General features: G+C 40.5%; 1 protein-coding gene across 1 annotated transcript; it reads right to left on the reverse strand.

Moving 5' to 3' along the window:
• Window positions 1-271: 271 nt before the first annotated feature.
• On the reverse strand, window positions 272-18005 carry LOC138956298 (receptor-type tyrosine-protein phosphatase epsilon-like). The gene is made up of 17 exons (XM_070327693.1): window positions 17905-18005; window positions 14666-14802; window positions 13665-14041; window positions 13163-13250; window positions 12590-12666; window positions 12015-12149; window positions 10933-11061; window positions 10535-10686; window positions 10116-10251; window positions 9693-9836; window positions 8356-8455; window positions 7159-7232; window positions 6671-6802; window positions 5507-5635; window positions 4783-4928; window positions 3485-3620; window positions 272-2990 (listed from the first exon to the last, which is right to left on the reverse strand). The coding sequence occupies exons 1-17, from the start codon at window positions 18000-18002 to the stop codon at window positions 2919-2921; spliced, it is 2262 nt and encodes a 753-aa protein (XP_070183794.1). The 5' UTR covers window positions 18003-18005; the 3' UTR covers window positions 272-2918.
• Window positions 18006-18555: the final 550 nt, after the last annotated feature.

Genomic DNA, 18555 nt, shown 5'->3' on the forward strand with positions numbered 1-18555 from the left:
CTTATTAACGTCACACGGACACACACACACACACACACACACACACACACACATACACACACATATACACGCACACACACATACACATACATGCATACATGCACACACACACACACACACACAAACACCCACACACACACACACACACATACATACACACACACACACAAACACAAACATAGACACACACACACACACATACACACACACATACACACACACACACTCACCTTCACACACACACACACAAACACGAACATACACACAAGAATATGGCACACAAAAATAAAAGTTCACTTCAAATTTAACACACAGAAAGACATGTTAAGATTAACTTAAGAACTTTCCATTCAATGATACCTTTTAAACATCGTATTGTGTACAGTGCTGTTTAACCTTAAAATTAGCAACATTATTACAAGGTAAACAACTAAATCCTGGAAGTACACCATGAAAAGGACAACATGCATTTTCAGTACTTTTCGAACTTAAATACCATTTGGTCAAATGTAAACAGTGCTTATACACTTTGAGAATAAGACATATTCAAAACATAAATTCATTTCAACGAGTGCCTCATATAAAACAATACCATGTTAAATTTGTTTCTTTATTTCGATTTTGCAATTCCATTGTTTCCTGTAAAGTGCTTAATAAAATGATTTATGTTTCTAAGTCATTTTCAAAGAAGTGATTTTGTATGCACGCACGCGTGCGCGTGCGTGTGTGTGTATGTGTGTGTGTGTGAAAGTGTGTGTGTGTGTGTGTGTGTGTGTGTGTGTGTGTGTGTGTGTGTGTGTGTGTTTGTTATTTTTGTGACTTTCAAATCACTACAACACTACAAATCAGAAAGACCCGAAAAAAGGCATGCTCAGATATTCATACAAAAAACTGACACGTTTTTATGATACAGGTCCGAATTCCTTAACCCGTAGGTAAAAGTATTCAACAATACGTAAAATAAAACAGAAACCCATGTTGAGTTAACATACATGATTTACACACATGCGTCTAACTTCAAACATAACTCAAGCATGGTTCAAGCATAGATCAAACAACATTAATTTAAGTTAAGATTTTAAAGGAACAGAAACGTGGTTTTCTTTTACAATCCATTCAGCAGCAAAGACAACAAGCAATATGTATCATGCTTTAAATGCAAGTGAAACAAAACTTCCGACAACAACAGCAAACCAAACAGCAACAAAATATGCCAAGAATTAATTAAATTCCCCTTTGAAATGTGTACTTCAGCAATAAGCGGTAAATTTCAAACTTAACCTACTCAGGATAAAAACACAACAAGCAAACAGCCAAACTTACTAAACGAACAAACAAAAAGAAACAAACAAAGAAACAAAAGAGGGCAGTCTTAACAAAATGTTTACACACATGATTTTCAAAAATGTTCAGGGTTAGTCGTGAATCTTTTTTTTTTAATGCTTACGCACATCTTTGCGATTTATATAAATGTGATTAACATTCTTCATATTTCTGCTGGTATTTTGTATACCAAAAAGGACATATGTGACATTCAGCTTAACTCTTTCGCCAATGTTTACTAATATGTTCATTACAATATAATTATTTCCAAAACCTGAACACAGCTGGGCATTCAAAGAAAAAATGTCCGAACACATCAATTGCATCCTTACAATATGTACAATTTGTATCAGCCTTCACTTTCAGTTTACACAGTAACGTATTCGTCAGATACATGTTTTAGCAAAATGTTCCAATGCAGGACTGGTAATTCTTTTCATCAATTTCATATCTAAACTTTCTCCAAAATCCTTCAGAACAGGTTGAGCTGTATTTTTTTTATCTACGAGAACTTCTCGAATGTGTTCACCTAATCTCACTTTCTTTCCACAAAAGGTCGGAACGTCAGAGAATGAACAATTAACATCGCTTATATTTACAGTCCTTAAAAGGAGATGTACAGCAGTACGAACAACGTTATACTCAAGCAATCTATTCGCATTGTGGCCCGTTCTTTCACACACTTTTTCATATTGTGCGCAAGCGCCTTACATACTGACACTATACAATTCAGGAAATCGAACACGTTCAGATTCATGTTCAAAACATGATAGTACATTTTCAAAATAGCCTCATGATTTATTTATTTTACAAGCAGTTTCTAATTGTCATTTAAACTCACTCAGCAATTGACAACTCTGTCAAGTTTGTATGCGTTGAGCATGGAAGAGTTCCTGTCCTTGTTTCCACATAAACACTGAGGCAGGCCAACATGTCGCATGCAGCGTGCCTAAATGTTTCAACTGAAAAGTTAGGACAAACACTGGATAGCAACTCTTTCATAAGTATGAAAACACGACAGAAATATTTCCAGAATTCGTCCATTGTCAGCAAAATTCAAATGAAAGGATAGACGAGGGCGGGGATATAGCTCAGTTGGTAGCGCGCTGGATTTGTATTCAGTTGGCCGCTGTCAGCGTGAGTTCGATCCCAGGTTCGGCGGAAATTTATTTCACAGAGTCAACTTTGTGTGCAGACTCTCTTCGGTGTCCGAACCTCCCCCCGTGTACACTACATTGGGTGTGCACGTTAAAGATCCCACGATTGACAAAAGGGTCTTTCCTGGCAAAATTGCTTAGGCACAGTTAATAATTGTCTACCTATACCCGTGTGACTTGGAATAATAGGCCGTGAAAGGTAAATATGCGCCGAAATGGCTGCAATCTACTGGCCGTATAACATTTCATCTCACACGGCATCACTGCAGAGCGCCTAGAACTGTACCCACGGAATATGCGCGATATAAGACTCATTGATTGATTGATTGATTGATTGAAAGATCACCGATGGTTATTAGATTAGTATCGTTTGTTTTATTGTGCACAGTTTTGTTTCTTTCTGTGGAGTCACAGCATAGGATACGCGTTCTACATGTTTTACTCGTTTGCGTAGACATTCTGTGAATTTTTAAACGCTTGGGCCACTTCGTAACAGAATCGGTACTGCTCCTGGAATAAATAGAAACAAACGAAGATTCCATGAAAAAGCTTCGCGGGTGTGAAAAAATACAAAATGCATGTCATGTCTAGACTGCAAGAGTAACTGATACAAAGTACTGTCGCCAGTTTCTTGTATGTTTGCTTGGTAATACTTGTTGACCTGTTGTGTTTTCTTCTTATCTATGTTGTTGTTCAACAGCTACTTGATCTAAGGTGAATCAACCCTGCCTCTGCATGCAATTGTTTTAAAAATTATTTATTGTAATAACCCCGCCCACACACACACACACACATATATATATACACACACCCACACACACATACACACACACACACACACACACCCACACACACACACACACACACACACACACATATATATACACACACACACACGCATACACACACGCGCGCGCGCACGCACACACGCACGCACACACACACACACACACACACACACACACACACACACACACACACACACACACTGTTCATCAACTGACCACAGAGGTGAGGGCCTCAGGTCTGACAGTGTGCAGCTGTCTCACGGCCATGTACACGTCAAGCTCTGCGTCACACGTCATTCGGCTGATGACGTCCCACAGTGCACACACCACGCCGCTCTGTGACGCTCCGTCACTGCAGAAGTATTCAACAACCTTGCTCTTATAATTACTCGTGTAATAATGTCTTTATTCAAACACCCAAAACAAACAAGAAGGAAAAAAACAACTAATATTTCAGAACAGAAAACAAGCAACAACCAAGGACAGACATAAAATGATCACAGAGAAGTTCTAATTGTTTTTTTTTTTTGGTCCCTACACCTGTTCCTTGTTCCGGTGTACTCTCACGCCGCCCCGTGGCGTCCCTGCATTCGCTGCTCCATCCACATCTGAATTTCGTTCCGCTGCCAGACCTGTCGATTTTACAGACGCTCCAGGGAGGGAAGTCGGGTCGCTGCGGTAGGCTACCCTCGGAAGATGACACTGCACTTCTGCTGAGTCACTTCGACGGTGTTCATTAGTGGGTCTGTCCCGAGCTGACGGACTCAACCCACTACCTACTATGCCCCCTACTAACGACATTGACTGCTAAGTCGCGGAGCCATGCAGACTGAGTGAGCGTCCCCTCCAGAGAGCAGACCGCCACCACGTCCCTCCGTCGACCCCCCCCAGAACGTCACACGTTGAAGACTGACAGCAGAAGTACTATTCAGGGAAGGATGGAACAGGAACAATGAGACCAAGGTCACCATGAGAGCTCTGGGCATGAAGGGCGACAAGAGCAAGGACATTTTTTATAATTTTGGATGATTAATGAAATGAGGATGATTATAATGATGATGCTATGGATTTCCAATTTGGTTTGAGACTACGTGACAGGGCAGCACTCTACGCTTACTGTCATAATATATCCTGGTGTTAACCGGGCCCGAGAACTGCCGCACCTGCGGTGTTGGTCAGGTAAACCTGAGCACCCTCAAAGTCGCATTCATTAAGTGAATGACACTCGGCTGTGTGATTCCAGCCTTCCCATAGGAACCATAGCACTTCCACTCTGGTTAGGAGCCGACCGTAGCCCAAAAAACCCACATGACCCTGATGGGATTCGAACCTACGACCTCCCGGCCCGCAGTCCGATGCGCTAACCACTGCGCTACGGGGGCCGGTAGAAGTTGTAATTATACGCCGTCACTGAAAAGTCATTAGGGGCATGTTTCCGGGGATGACCCCGACTTTAGATGAAATACACAGACCGAAAAGAGATCATTAAAACAGGAACAGGTTAAGGAACTCACATGCACTGCACAATGACAGGCTTGCCTCCCCTGTCGTGGTGTGACGTGTGCAGAGAGGTCAGAAGGTGAAGCAGGTCCGCCATGTTGTCTGCCACCTGTCCTGTCCACCCCGCGTAATGCAGCACTCTCACTTCTCTGCTGGTGGTCTGTGCGATGCGTTGAAATAAACCATCAACATTATTTGACATGACATTTAATTAAGTCGCAACACTATCAGCTCGCAATTACCCTGAAACAATTGACATAGCCTTGCGCGATCGACACTGAAATGCAATGTAGCACTTTTTTCTCATAATTTTCAGTTGCAGACTATCTAAGATGGGCAGACCGCCAGAAAAATCTTGACTCAGCTCCTATAACTGTTGAAAAAGCAAAGATGAAGGACAGTTTCAGTTATAACCAGGTCCCTATGACTTCATGAACGTTGAAAGGCATATGTTCATAACTATTTATTCAATATTGGTTAAGGAAAAGGCATTCTCATAACCAACTCAGAGTCAACACATTGAATAACAACTCCGGGGTGTTGTTCTTTTGTCATGTCCCGTCAAACTATTTGGCTATTCCTTGGCGATTGAAGTTAAAAACTCCGAAGGGAGGGGACCACAGAATATATGTATAAAATGCCAATTGCATGAACTTAAGTAATCCCAGTTTGACGTAGCTGAATCTTAGCAAAAATATCTTCATACGGACATTTGAGGAAATACTACTAAGTACTTACGTCAGTTTCCATGTAGAGCATGTAACTAAAGAGAGCGTCTCCCACTTTAGCCGCAGACTTGAAACTGATAGTGTAGGGCCCAGCGTGTATCTTGCGCTCTGCCTCCTTGGGCCAGTAGCAACACACGTTCTGCCAATTCAAAGCAAACAAATACAAATATTTACCAACTTCATTCAACACAAGAATTGTTATGTCATTGATAAACATTAAGGCCGACCCTAGACTTTTTTTTTGGCATTAAAAAATTAAAAAAAGTCTTTGTATTTTGGGCAAAATAACTTAAAAATATGTTTTTTTGGAGAAAAAAAAATTCCCGACCTATCGACCCTATTTTTGTTGTCTATGTTACCGTAAACAGACACATTTTGTTTTGGCCTAACTAGTCCATATTCCAAATAACAACATTACAACAGGAACCTATCAAAACTAAGAATTTAAATGGCATTGTTTAACTCATTCGAGTCGTGCCGGTGAAATTTCGCCGACACTTTTCTCTTGCGTAAAAGACGTGCCGACGATATATCACCGGCAAGATTTGTTATTTTTTTTCCTTGTTGGGAGCGACGAGGATTGCAGGGACGCAACTTACGTTCATATTTGAAGGAGTTACTTCCCTTCAACTACTATTAGCGATGGTTTGTCGCCTTTAGCACTAAATTTTCCGTGCGGACTGCGACGTAGTCAATTCGCCGAAACAGCATGGCGTCGCTCAAAACTTTCGTTTTACCCCCTTTTGGATACCATATTGGATTAAGTGTCACACAGTTGGAGCTACAGCCTCAATTATAAGGTTAGGGTTTTCATAAAGATCACATGTAATTCTTTCTGATACATTTTGTTTTATGTTGTTATGTTGTGTGGCATTGTTAATGTGAGAACACTGAAAATAAAGCGCGCATTTTACGGTTTACATTAATCTATCCTTTAAAATAGACTAGAAGATTTAGTGTTAATGTGTGAACACTGTGAAATTAAAGCGCACACTTTATAGTTTACTAGCTTAGTTCTTTGGCGATTTGTTTTACCTTTAAAGGTACACAATCAGCTTATACCAAACCGGCACAGCGCTATATGTTGTCTCGGTAGTAAAGAAACCTCCAAGAGAACTCTTGGTGATTCAGGCCAGACATAGATTTCCTGTTAATGAAAGACATTACAAATTACCTTCTTTCCACCCACGTCACCGATGCTGACGATGGTGCTGACGTCACATCCGTCCACCAGTCTCCACATGTCAACCAGGGTGTCCGGCAGCGGAAGTTGCGTCATGATGCTGCCTTGCTGCTGCAGGAAGGTCTGCACAGAGGAACACTCGATGAATATTGCTTTACACGAAGCTAAAACGAATATTTTAATTCAAATATTCTCGTATGTGAGACTTAATATTGAAACTGAAGTCATGTTTTTCACGTAGCTTCCACACCACTTCCAAGGACACAATCTCTTCATAAGGCGAATTACAATTCACATTTCGTTGGTTGGTTTTAGTCTTCAACAATGTGGATGCCTTTGCTATTCGAACAAATGCAAACCAACCGCGTGCTACATTGGGGACACACACATATTGACTGTTTCAAGCAACATTTAATAAGGCCAAGCAGAGTTTAAATAAACAAAAAAACAAGCATTTTTAGATTGGAGAAAAACACTACCGTCATGTAGACAGCGTTGATGTACTGGTTCCTGCCTTTCACGTGCTTGGTGAGATACACCAGGTGCTTGTCGTCTGAAACATACACAGAGCACACAGTTGTGTTCATGTTAATTTACATTACATAAACCAGACATTGAAGAAACATTAAGAAAAGAAGAAGAAGAAGAAGAAGAAGAAGAAGAAGAAGAAGAAAGAAGAAGAAGAAGAAGAAGAAGAAGAAGAAGAAGAAGAAGAAGAAGAAGAAGAAGAAGAAGAAGAAGAAGAAGAAGAAGAAGAAGAAGAAGAAGAAGAAGAAGAAGAAGAAGAAGAAGAAGAAGAAGAAGAAGAAGAAGAAAAAGAAGAAGAAAAAGAAAAGAAGAAGAAGAAGAAGAAGAAGAAGAAGAAGAAGAAGAAGAAGAAGAAGAAGAAGAAGAAGAAGAAGAAGAAGAAGAAGAAGAAAAAGAAGAAGAAAAAAAAGAAAAAGAAAAGAAGAAAAAAAAAGAAGAAGAAAAAGAAGAAGAAAAAAAAGAAGAAGAAAAAGAAGAAGAAAAAAAAGAAGAAGAAAAAGAAGAAGAAAAACTGAAAAGAAGAAGAAGAAGAAGAAGAAGAAGAAGAAGAAGAAGAAGAAGAAGAAAAGAACAAAAGAAGAAGAAGAAGAAGAAGAAGAAGAAGAAGGAGAAGGAGGAGAAGGCACGTGGAGAAGGAGAAGAAGAAGAAGAAGAAGAAGAAGAAGAAGAAGAAGAAGAAGAAGAAGAAGAAGAAGAAGAAGAAGAAGAAGAAGAAGAAGGAGGAGAAGGAAAAGGAGAAGAAGGAAAAGAAGAAGAAGAAGAAGAAGAAGAAGAAGAAGAAGAAGAAGAAGAAGAAGAAGAAGAAGAGAAAACCTACTGCTACTTCTATTTACCACTACACGTCACAGGCAAAACTGTAATGTCCCCAGAGCAAGAATTTGACAGCTACAGCACTGCTATTTGCAATCATTGGCAGATATTTAATTTGACATAAAAAAACCATTTCATTCTGTAGAAATGAATTGTTTTCTTTCTAAAGTGTGGTGCCATACTTTACAACCAGAAACGTTTCCTGATTGTGTCTCTAGGATTTCATAACCCTTATCAGACATTTCACTAGTTTGCAAATGAGACGGATAAAACCACATTTGTTCGTCTTGAATGCTCCTGCTCTTTGTCTAGGGACACGTGGATGATTTCAGTCTTACTGGGTAAGGCATTGGGATTGCGGTTTTTGGCACGGTTTTCTTTCAGGTTGGCAGCGGTGTAGGTTGGGGCTGTCAGACAATCACGCATCTTGCACAGTGCCTGAAAAGCGAAATAAATCTAAGACATTGAAAAGTTGCATACATTTAGAAATGTACGTGTTCGCTATTTGCATTTTTCAACACAATTAAGTCACATTCACACAAGAATGCATGCGTACACATGCCCTTGATGCTTAGCAGTTTTTACTGTGAAACAAGGATACTTGCTAATTGAATAAAGCCATTTTCGTACAGTAATGTAAACTTTTGTCTGAACTGTTGATGACAAATGTAAGTGTCTCGTTCATTCTCAAATTAAAACAAGAGGCGAAGCCTTCAAGGCTCACGTAAGAAATCGACAAACAGTAACACAAACTCAATCAGTCCGTCACACACACACACACACACAGTACACACACACACACACACACACACACACACACACACACACACACACACACACACACACACACACACACACACACACACACACACACACAGAAAGAGCATAGGTGAAACTGTGCAAGAAAGCGAGACACTAGATCTAGATCTGTCTGTCTGCATGTAGCCTACTTACATGGACACGACTGCCAAATAGTCTCGGCCCGCTCAAAATAACAATCACCGAGACTTTCAGTAATTCCATCGCGTGACGTCTAACCCTCGTACGTCATAGTGTGACGTCAATGTAATATGACGTCTTCAAATGTTAAAGTTTCTACCACAGACATACATACATACATACATACGCACGCACGCACGCACAGACAGACAAAAGTTAGCATCGCATAGGCTACACTTCGTGAGCCAACGAGATGTCAGTGAAGGCGACACAAGTTAAACCTGGTCTTTAAATCTACAGAAGAATCAGCAAGAAAATGTAAAAAAAAAATCATATATGCACATATTGTAAGTAATTAAGATTAGCCAGTGTGCAGATAATAAACTATATTTAAATTCACGACAATCATATGTTAAAACAACGATAAAGCAAATTAAGATTCTACTTGCACTGAAATCAAATCACGGGAAGGCATGCAACATTCTGCAACGAAAAAGAAAATAATGTTTTCTTAATACCTGATGGAAACTGGAATGGAATTGCCCTATGTTTGAAAAAAGACATTTATTCGAAATAGGCAAAACAATGAAGGCATGGATTTGTAACTTCAATTAAGTCCTTGATACTCTCGGAATGTTCTGAATGCATTAAATACTTAAGCAAATATATGAACAAAAAGATTAACACTAAACTTCTTGACTGTTATGAAAACTATTCGTTGAATTGCATGGCCTACCTCAAATTCTCGGTCAACCCTGTCGCTAGGCGTGTGATGGGCGACTGTGTGTGGGAGGACGGTGTCCATGTCTGACATCTGTATCCTGCTGTCTCCACTCATGTAGGCCTCCACCACTGCCTCGTGAAGAAACACGTACTGGTTCTGGACACAAAAGGATATTCTCTTTGTAAATGCAACAATGACCAGAGTTTTAGAAAACGTTATATTTATTAATGGTGCTTTAAAATGCAAACCTAATAAAATCCACAACTAATTGACTGCTGACGTTCCAAATCAAAGATTAAAAAAACAAACCCACAAAGGTTACATTTATGGAACGTTTAATTCAAGACAAAATAATACGTTCACAAAATTTAAAATGAACCTTTCTTGTTTTTTTTAGTTTTGCAAAACCAATGCATTTTTTGCGTTGTCCTTTACCTTGTTCTGCACCATGAGACAGCGGTCATCCCTCAGCCTGTCCACAGTGTTGTAGATGTTCACTTCTGCTTTCTGTTCTGCATGATCAATGATGATGTCAAGAGCGATGAAGGTTCCAGATCTGCCGACTCCAGCGCTGAAATATTAGATATATATCACCTCAAAAATTCAACATCCATAACACAAATATAATACAGAAAAACCAAACTGTAAATATGCCTTCAAATAAAAACAGAAAACGCCAAAAGAAATTGCGCAAAAATGGGTTGTTTCCATGTTTTAATTTGCATTGTGTTCAGTATTCTATAATAGAACTCAAACTGAATGTGGCATTGAAAGATACTACTTAAATTCATTTCTAACTCTTCCCAAGACTTTGATTGCCAAGGTGATTGACACCTTGATGTAACTACACTAACCTGCAGTGCACAACAAGGGGCGGAGCTTGAGCTGTGCGTGGAGCACGTGACCTGACGTAACGCCAGAAATTGACAAGGGGCGTGGTGGCGGGCACCTCATGGTCCATCCAGCTCTGGTATTGGTACTGCTTCACACGCCGCGTCTCAGAGCCCTGTAGGAAATGGAAGAATGTGAAATATATTCAAAAAGTACCTGGGATGGCCACTTTTTGGCCCCGAGTCAGATTCTGCTGCAGAAATGGTTCATTAAACCACTCAAAAGCTCAAACTAAGTAATCTTAGTTGACCAAATGCTCGACTGGTTTGTAGTCGTCTTCTTTGTCTGCCTGTTTGTCTGGTTGCTGGCTGTCTGTTTCTCTCCATCTCCAATTGTCTGTCGGTTTGTCTGTCACACTTACCTCACTCTGTTTGAGGTCAAAGGTCCTGATGACGAAGTGAGCTCTGGTCTCCTCCTCCACCCCCGTCACCTCCATGTGTCCAGTGGTCAGCCTGTCTCCCTGGGCCGGCCAGTACTCGTAGCACTTGGACTATGTGACAACATTAAGTTTACACATATGTCAAACAGATGAAGAGTATTGTAATTATGCCATAGTGGCCTGCACAAAACAACACAAAATAGTTGGACATGAAACTATTAAAACATATGTGAAATTATTGCCTGAGCCAGTCAGTTGTCGTAGAATGTTGATCGCCAAAACTACAGAACACGCATACATTGACAACTAGTTTACTATTATCATTTGTAAAAAAAACCAATACCACTCGACACCACAAAGCAACAGGATACAAACGTGATGTGTAAAGAGAGATTATCTTTTATTACTATCAATACTTGATCAGCGAATTGTTCCCTGACCATGAAATAATCCCTGTGATTAACGAAGTTAGCGCTGAAGGATAAAACACAGATCGCTCTGCATCCTGTTCAGAGTAGATAAAACAGCACACTTGCTTTTGGTGAACTGTTCACCTAATGTTAAACTGTTCTTAAACCTAATTGTGACCCTCCACCACGGAATGAGTCGCATGTCATCTCGCGCGATTTTGCGCTGGGCTTAATATAAGTCCGGGGGGACTGTGGTAACAGTGTGAGGGTCACCTTAGTCACAGGCTTATAACTCAAAAAGTTTTCGCTCTTTCCTAAAACGGTTTTCACCACTGGATAGAGCATAAAATACTCTTTAGGAACATGTAAAAATATGAAAATCATGCGACTCATTCCGTGGTGGAGGGTCACATTATTGTACTTAGCTACCCTTCCCAAAGGGCAAAGGGCACTGCCTGTCTATATGCTAAAATGGTCAGTTGGAAGTGTCTTTTTGGTACTCTTCTTGCTTCTTTTCTTTGCGTTTATTGAACATGGCATTAACATGCTTGAGACTCCTTACTGTCATACATCAAAAGTGATCCTACATGTTTAACAATTATTTACAAATATATCAATTTAGTAACAAACTACAATTTTGATTTGCTCACACACCTTCTTTCCCTCCTTGATGTTGGTGAGCATGACGATGTCAGTGACCCCCTCCTGCCATACCATCCGCCACAAGTCGTCCACTGTGTTGTCTCTGGGGCCCTGGGCGGCGATGTAAGCTTTCTCCATTTTATTTCTCTGAGGCAAAATAACAACTACATGTACAATGATTTGAGAGCAGAAAATAGATAATAAAAAACCGCGGTTCGGGTGAAACAAAGTTTGCATAATGTTGAATCCAAATTGTCATCCTGTTTCTTCTAATTCTCAAACCATGCAAACACAACAACAATAGTATACTACAGTAACTACTGCAGCAAACAGAGGGAAACACTACGACAAGGCTGTAGCAGTTTGTGCTGAAACAAAGCTTCTATGAGCGCAATCTGAGGCATTGCCCCTATACAGAAGTTTATTGCTATGTCAACTACTACTTCTCGTACATACACAATAGTTACTACCGCTGCTGCTAGTACCACTACTTCTTCTACTACTACTATTACTACTACTACTACTACTACTACTACTACTACTACTACTACCAGTTCTACTACCACTACTTATGATAATCATCTCACCGTAACAAAGCTGGCGTTGACGTAGTCCGAGGCATCGTCCCCATCCACCTGTTCCAGCTCCACCCGGTTTTTGTCGTCTGTACACACAGTCAGTCAGTTACTACTATACTGAATCTCTTCAAATTCGGTTCCATAAATTGTCCAGTTACATTCTATTTTGCAAGGCCCTTGTGGCTTAATTATCCCCAAAATGACCGTCCGCCGGCCTGAATTCGCTCTTCTTCTTGCGCCAGTTATTGTCTTGTGCACACGGTTTTTGATTTATGGGAAAAAAAAGTATTTAAAGAAAGTTTATAAACAATAGTGGAAACAAGGGGAAGTGATAAATTAACGAAGATGTTTTGAGGCAAGAAAGACAAAAGAAAAGAAGGAAGAGGAAATCTGCAGTGTAAGTGGGTTGAAGTTAGTAGTTACAGTGTATTGTCATCGTCAACTGTTGTCACTACAAAACAAATAGATAAATTAACCAACAAACAGACAGCAAACAAACAAATTACAACATAATTAGTTAAGTAGATTAGGAAACAACAAGATGAACAAATAAATAAACTGAAACAAAGCTCAATCACTCACAGGGCAGAATACTGTTGTAACGGTTCTTGTAGTAGTTTTCCTTTCTCTCGCCGTTCTTCCGTGTAAAGTCCTTGTTCGGGGGTAGTCGCTGAAATTAAAAAGTCAAGGTGACAATGAGATATGATTGATGTGTTGATTAAGGAGTCTCGTGTAAATTCGTGTGGGCAATGTTTACCAATCATTATAGTCTGATCTAAGTTTCTTGTATCGAATAAAAAATTAAAAAACGTAATAAATCATGAAATATGATCCGATAATACCAAGAAGTCGTCATAACAAAGGCGAGTGCATGACAAAAGACAGGGACAGAGATCAGAATGTAAACATTAAAAACGCAACCAATTACTGTGTTAGGATAGTGGCCACTTTAAATCATACACGTTCCAAACACAAGCTGAAAGGACATCAAATTAAAAGTGAAATCATGTATTCATCGCTTAAAATGTATTCTTTAATCGTATTATGTTAAAAACAGAAACAACAGAAATAGTATTTTCTTTACCACAAACTCTCCGTCCAGAGAACCTTCCCGCAGTTTCTTCACTACAGTTTGCATTAGCTGGTCCACCCGCATCCCTGTCGGTTTCTCTTCATTTGCATAAATGGCGTCCGTCACATTGAGGTCCTCATCCTCGTCGTCCGACAAGGGGTTCCCTGGAGTTGTCGTTCCTTCACTAGATCGTCTCCCTTTACTTGTTTTGGGTGTCGAGGGTGGTTTTACTTCATTCTTGATGGCTGCGTTCGTCTTCTTCTTCTTCTGCTTCACGCCAGGGGTAGTGACGTTTTCGTAAACGACGTCGCGTGTGGAGACTGACTGCCTGGTTTTGGATTTAGACACAACTGCGTAGACTTGATCCCCGCTTGCGCCACTGGGCTGGTCTAAATCCAGAAATAATGAAAACATTATACTTGTAAGCATTTCTATGGAAATCATTTCAATCGAATTTACTTTGTTTTTCGAATAATGAATTGTCCCCTGTATGTCGACTTGACTGTTTGCGTGTGTTCATCACGCATGTCAGCTTGTCTGTCTGTCTGTTTGCCCCTCTCCCCTCTCTCTTTCTCTGTCTGTTTGTGTGTCTGTCTGTCTCCCCTGTCTTAATTTGCCTCTGTCTGTCTCTGTCTCTGTCTGTCTGTCTGTCTGTCTGTCTCTCTCCGTCTCTCTCTCTTTCTCCTTCTCTCTCTCTCTCTCTCTCTTTCTCTCTCTCTCTTTCTCTCTCTCTCTCTCTCTCTCTCTCTCTCTCTCTCTCTCTCTCTCTCTCTCTCTCTCTCTCTTTCTCTCTCTCTGAAAGCCGACAACATTATCAGCAGCACACAACCACAGAACTACAGTAATATTAAAACCCCATGATTTTCGTGGAAGTAAACACTCTGTATTTGACAGTATTTATACAATGCAACCATGTTTTCAGCAAACAAACTTGTACGAACGAATCCTCTGTAATTGCAGATAGCTCGCTTAATTTCCCACACAAGTGATGTTTTATATGACCCGTACTGTACCTGCAGGGTTGGGACGCAGCGCAGAGCAGGTCAAAATGGAAGAATGGACGTTGTTGATGCTTTCTGTCGAACTACTGCTGCTGGGCGTTTCTGCTTCTCCGCGTGCACAATCAAACTTGGGAGCGCCTTTCCTGCGTCTGAATTTAACAACAGCAAAACTATAGTCAAACATGTCTATAACAACCTCTCAGGTAGCCGACCCAAAGGGGCCATTATAAAGAGGCGGTCGCTATGGAAAGGTGGTTTGAACAACACTTTATTCTGTTTTAGTACTGTGACATATCGTCCTTGTCCGATTAAAACCTCGTAACTCGATTTTTTGCGAAATCTACTTTTTTACATCAATATAATCTACGATTTTTTCTCTATTTTTTGGTTATTGTGGTGAAAGCCTAAGATCGCTGGAAGTCAGTTAAAAATGGATATAAAAATACCTCGTATATCATTTTGGCAAAACCGCGAACCAAAATTACACGTAACTTGAGTTACGAGCTTTTTTTTGTTCGTGTGTTTTTCAGTTTTGGCCGATGCAAACCTCGTATGTCGACTTACAAGTTTTCTAATATCTAAACACGGCGGTAAATGAACTGTTTCCGTTAGATACGAGGTTACGGTAACATGTCCGTACGTTCAGAGTTCAGGTAAAATTAAATATTAGAGTCATTAATGAAGCTAGAAGTGCCCACATTACGTATTGTGTAGTAAAATGACACTCTACGACATCAGTTATTGTTCAAATGATTTTTTTGTTAGTATTTTCCTTTGCTAAGTACAAAAGCATAACTACAAAGAGAGATTAAGCAGTTAAAGTATTCTGAAATATCTCTTAACTATGTAACAGTTCAGTCCTGAACTTCTGATCTTATTTGTTAGCTGAAGATGTACAGGTATGCATATGTCACGTACTGAAGTTGTGTTATAGTGTCTGAATGCAGTCCGTCATGTCTGGCAGTGGGTCCTTCACACCTGAAAGCCAATTCTCTTCGCTTGAAGATCTTAGGTTGATGTGCTGTGTGTGCCTGAATAAAAGTTCTATACCATGGAATTTCGAAACGGAACTTATCATAGATGACATCACTGTTCGTATGGACTCTGATTGTGTTTCGTGGGTGTATTGTGTCCATTATCATGGTCAGTTTCATGTGGACTGCATTGACCCAACAACTGTAAAGCATTCTGCTCGACTTGTTTGCATTAGGAGTCATGTTTGCTCTGTCTGGTGCAAGCTCCGCATGAGCGAGCAGGAGTCAATTGATGGTGCAGATTTCGCTTGGAAACAAAATCACTATCTTCCAGGAGTAATGGAAGTAGTGAAGCAAACCAAACATTGTGATTCACCAACCCCAAAAACTATGAATGCAACGTTTGCTGTGAATCCAAGTACGGAAACATCCCATAGCATGTGTACCAGATGCACATTCAACGCAAAGACGAAGCTTGCAAATAACAGACTATTGACAAGAGGGTTGCTAAAGAGAATGGTGATGTCCAAGTTTTCACCATGTATCTGCAGGTCGACTTGTTGGCCCTATGTATATAAGCAAATGACAAATACTTCAAGGCCAAGCTGTGCTGCCACTACTGTCTTCACATTGTACAACTTGAGTGACACAGAGGTTACTTGCTACTTTTAGGATGAGTCAAAAAAGATAAGTCAAAAGCAACAGTTGGCGAAACAACCAAGGCAATCATTATCTACAATGACGGCTGTGGGTACCAGAACCGCAGTTTAATAGTCTTGGGAAACGCCCATCTTTACTTTGCAGTCAGTCAAGGAAAAGTCGTTTTCCAAAAGTTTCCTGAGAAAGGTCATACCTGGATGAAAGTAGACTCTGTACACCCAGCTATCAAAAACAAACTAAGGAGAAGGCAGATAGTCTGGCCTGCCGAATACGTGGAAGTCATCACCTCTGCAAGAAAAAGGCAACCTTACAAAGTTGTCCAGGTAGCCCACACATTCTTCAAGGACTTTCTTGATCTCAGACACTTCTTGGGATCCATAATTGGTGGATATTCGCAGTCCGAAGTACCTGCCTGACGGTACTTGTCGCTACAAGCTCATCTATTCTGAGGAGTGGTGGCCTTTTTCACAAAGAAGAAGAAGAAGAGCACATGGTGAGCCCAATATCATCCCCCAGCTCTACTGAGTACGGCTGACCATCAAAGACATAAAGTGGCAGCATCTTCAGCATGTCAAGGAGGTTTTTCCAGTAGATTCATACCAATACACATGGTCTACCCTATGGTCGTTAAGCTCTGCATTCTCATGAGTGGTCATCCTGCATAACTACTAGCTGTTCAAGGACATTTGGATGACAATTGCACTCAAACTAAGATATCTCATTGTTTTCAAGGAATACTCTGTTTTCTGTGCATGCAAAAAGGCTCCTGTATGGATTTTTACGCTTTCCTGCAAGCAAAGAATGTTATGTACTGATAAGCTTCAGTTTACACTTTTGTTTGTGTGTTAATTGACAAGGTTGCAAGGAGACTGCAAGGACATTTTACACAAGAATGATTATACATCGGTTTGTACAATCAAAAAACAAATGAACACTGTGACAAAAGAACGATTGTGTGTTTACTGCGTATAAAACATTGTTTTTGTCTTTTTTGTTCTTTGGCTATGTTATAAAACCTTGTAAGTCTTCAAGTTTGGTCGGGTTTTAAAAAAGAAAAACTCGTATCTTGCAATTTTGTTGAATATCGTGCGTTTTAATTGTGACCAACACTATTTAATTACACACAGTACTTTGTTTGTGTTCGTAGATCATGTGCAGAAAAAATTGGCTTATTTTGATGACAAGTTATTTTTTAAAGACGTTTTTTGTGTTTTTCTCGAAACGCTCAAAATCGATTTACGAGGTTTCAATCGGACAAGGACGATATATAGTCGCTATGGAAAGGTGAATTGCGGGTTATATATATATGTGTGTGTGTGTGTGTGTGTGTGTGTGTGTATGTGTATGTGTGTGCGTGTGTAAATGTGTGTGTTTGTGTGTGTGTGTGTGTGTGTGTGTGTGTGTGTGTGTATGTGTGTGTGTGTGTGTGTGTATGTGTGTCTGTGTGCATGTGTGTGTACGTGTGTGTGTGCGTATGTGTGTGGGTATGTGTGTGTGTATGGGTGTGTGGGTGTGTCCCTGAACGTGTCTAGGTGTCTGTGCATGCTTGCGGTCTTTGTCTGTCTATGTTTCCGCAACAGCTGTAAAGTGAATTCCATTGTTACTGATCAATCTCACCTGATGACGATGATCACGAGAATAGCAGCAAGGACAAGGATGGCAAGAATACCAACAGTCGCACCAACAGCGGCTGATGTATCAGATGGCTTATCCATTTCAAGAACTAAAACAAACAACAATCAAATTAAGTAGATGTGCAACGCCAAGGCACTGCATACCCCAGCGAAAGACAAACCTCTCTCTCTCTCTCTCTCTCTCTCTCTCTCTCTCTCTCTCTCTCTCTCTCTCTCTCTCTCTCGCTCTCTCTCTCTCTCTCTATGTGTCTCTCTCTCTCAAACACACACACACGAACACACACACCCCCACACACACACACATACACACACACCCAAATTACACACGTACACACATACACACTCACTCACACGCACTCACTCACTCTCTCACACACACTTCATACAGTACACAAAACACACCCCCACACGCACATATAGACAGACGGACATACACACCTTTACAAACAAACACACATACACACACATATATACTAGCGCACACGCACAAACACACCCACCCACCCACTCTCTCTCTCTCTCTCTCTCTCTCTCTCTCTCTCTCTCTCTCTCTCTCTCTTTCTCTCTTATACAGACACACACCCACACAAACACACACACACACTGTCACACACACACACACACATGTACATAC

This window comes from Littorina saxatilis, unplaced genomic scaffold (assembly GCF_037325665.1).
Source record: "Littorina saxatilis isolate snail1 unplaced genomic scaffold, US_GU_Lsax_2.0 scaffold_1392, whole genome shotgun sequence".
NCBI lineage: Eukaryota > Metazoa > Mollusca > Gastropoda > Littorinimorpha > Littorinidae > Littorina > Littorina saxatilis.

Coding starts and splice junctions, on each gene's coding strand:
- LOC138956298 (XM_070327693.1), bottom strand. CDS start 18,002: ATGGATAAGCCATCTGATACATCAGCCGCTGTTGGTGCGACTGTTGGT. Junction 10,687..10,932: donor TTGACCTCAAACAGAGTGAG/GTAAGTGTGACA, acceptor CATTTCCTACAG/GGCTCTGAGACGCGGCGTGT. Junction 2,991..3,484: donor CTGAGGCCCTCACCTCTGTG/GTCAGTTGATGA, acceptor TATTTATTCCAG/GAGCAGTACCGATTCTGTTA.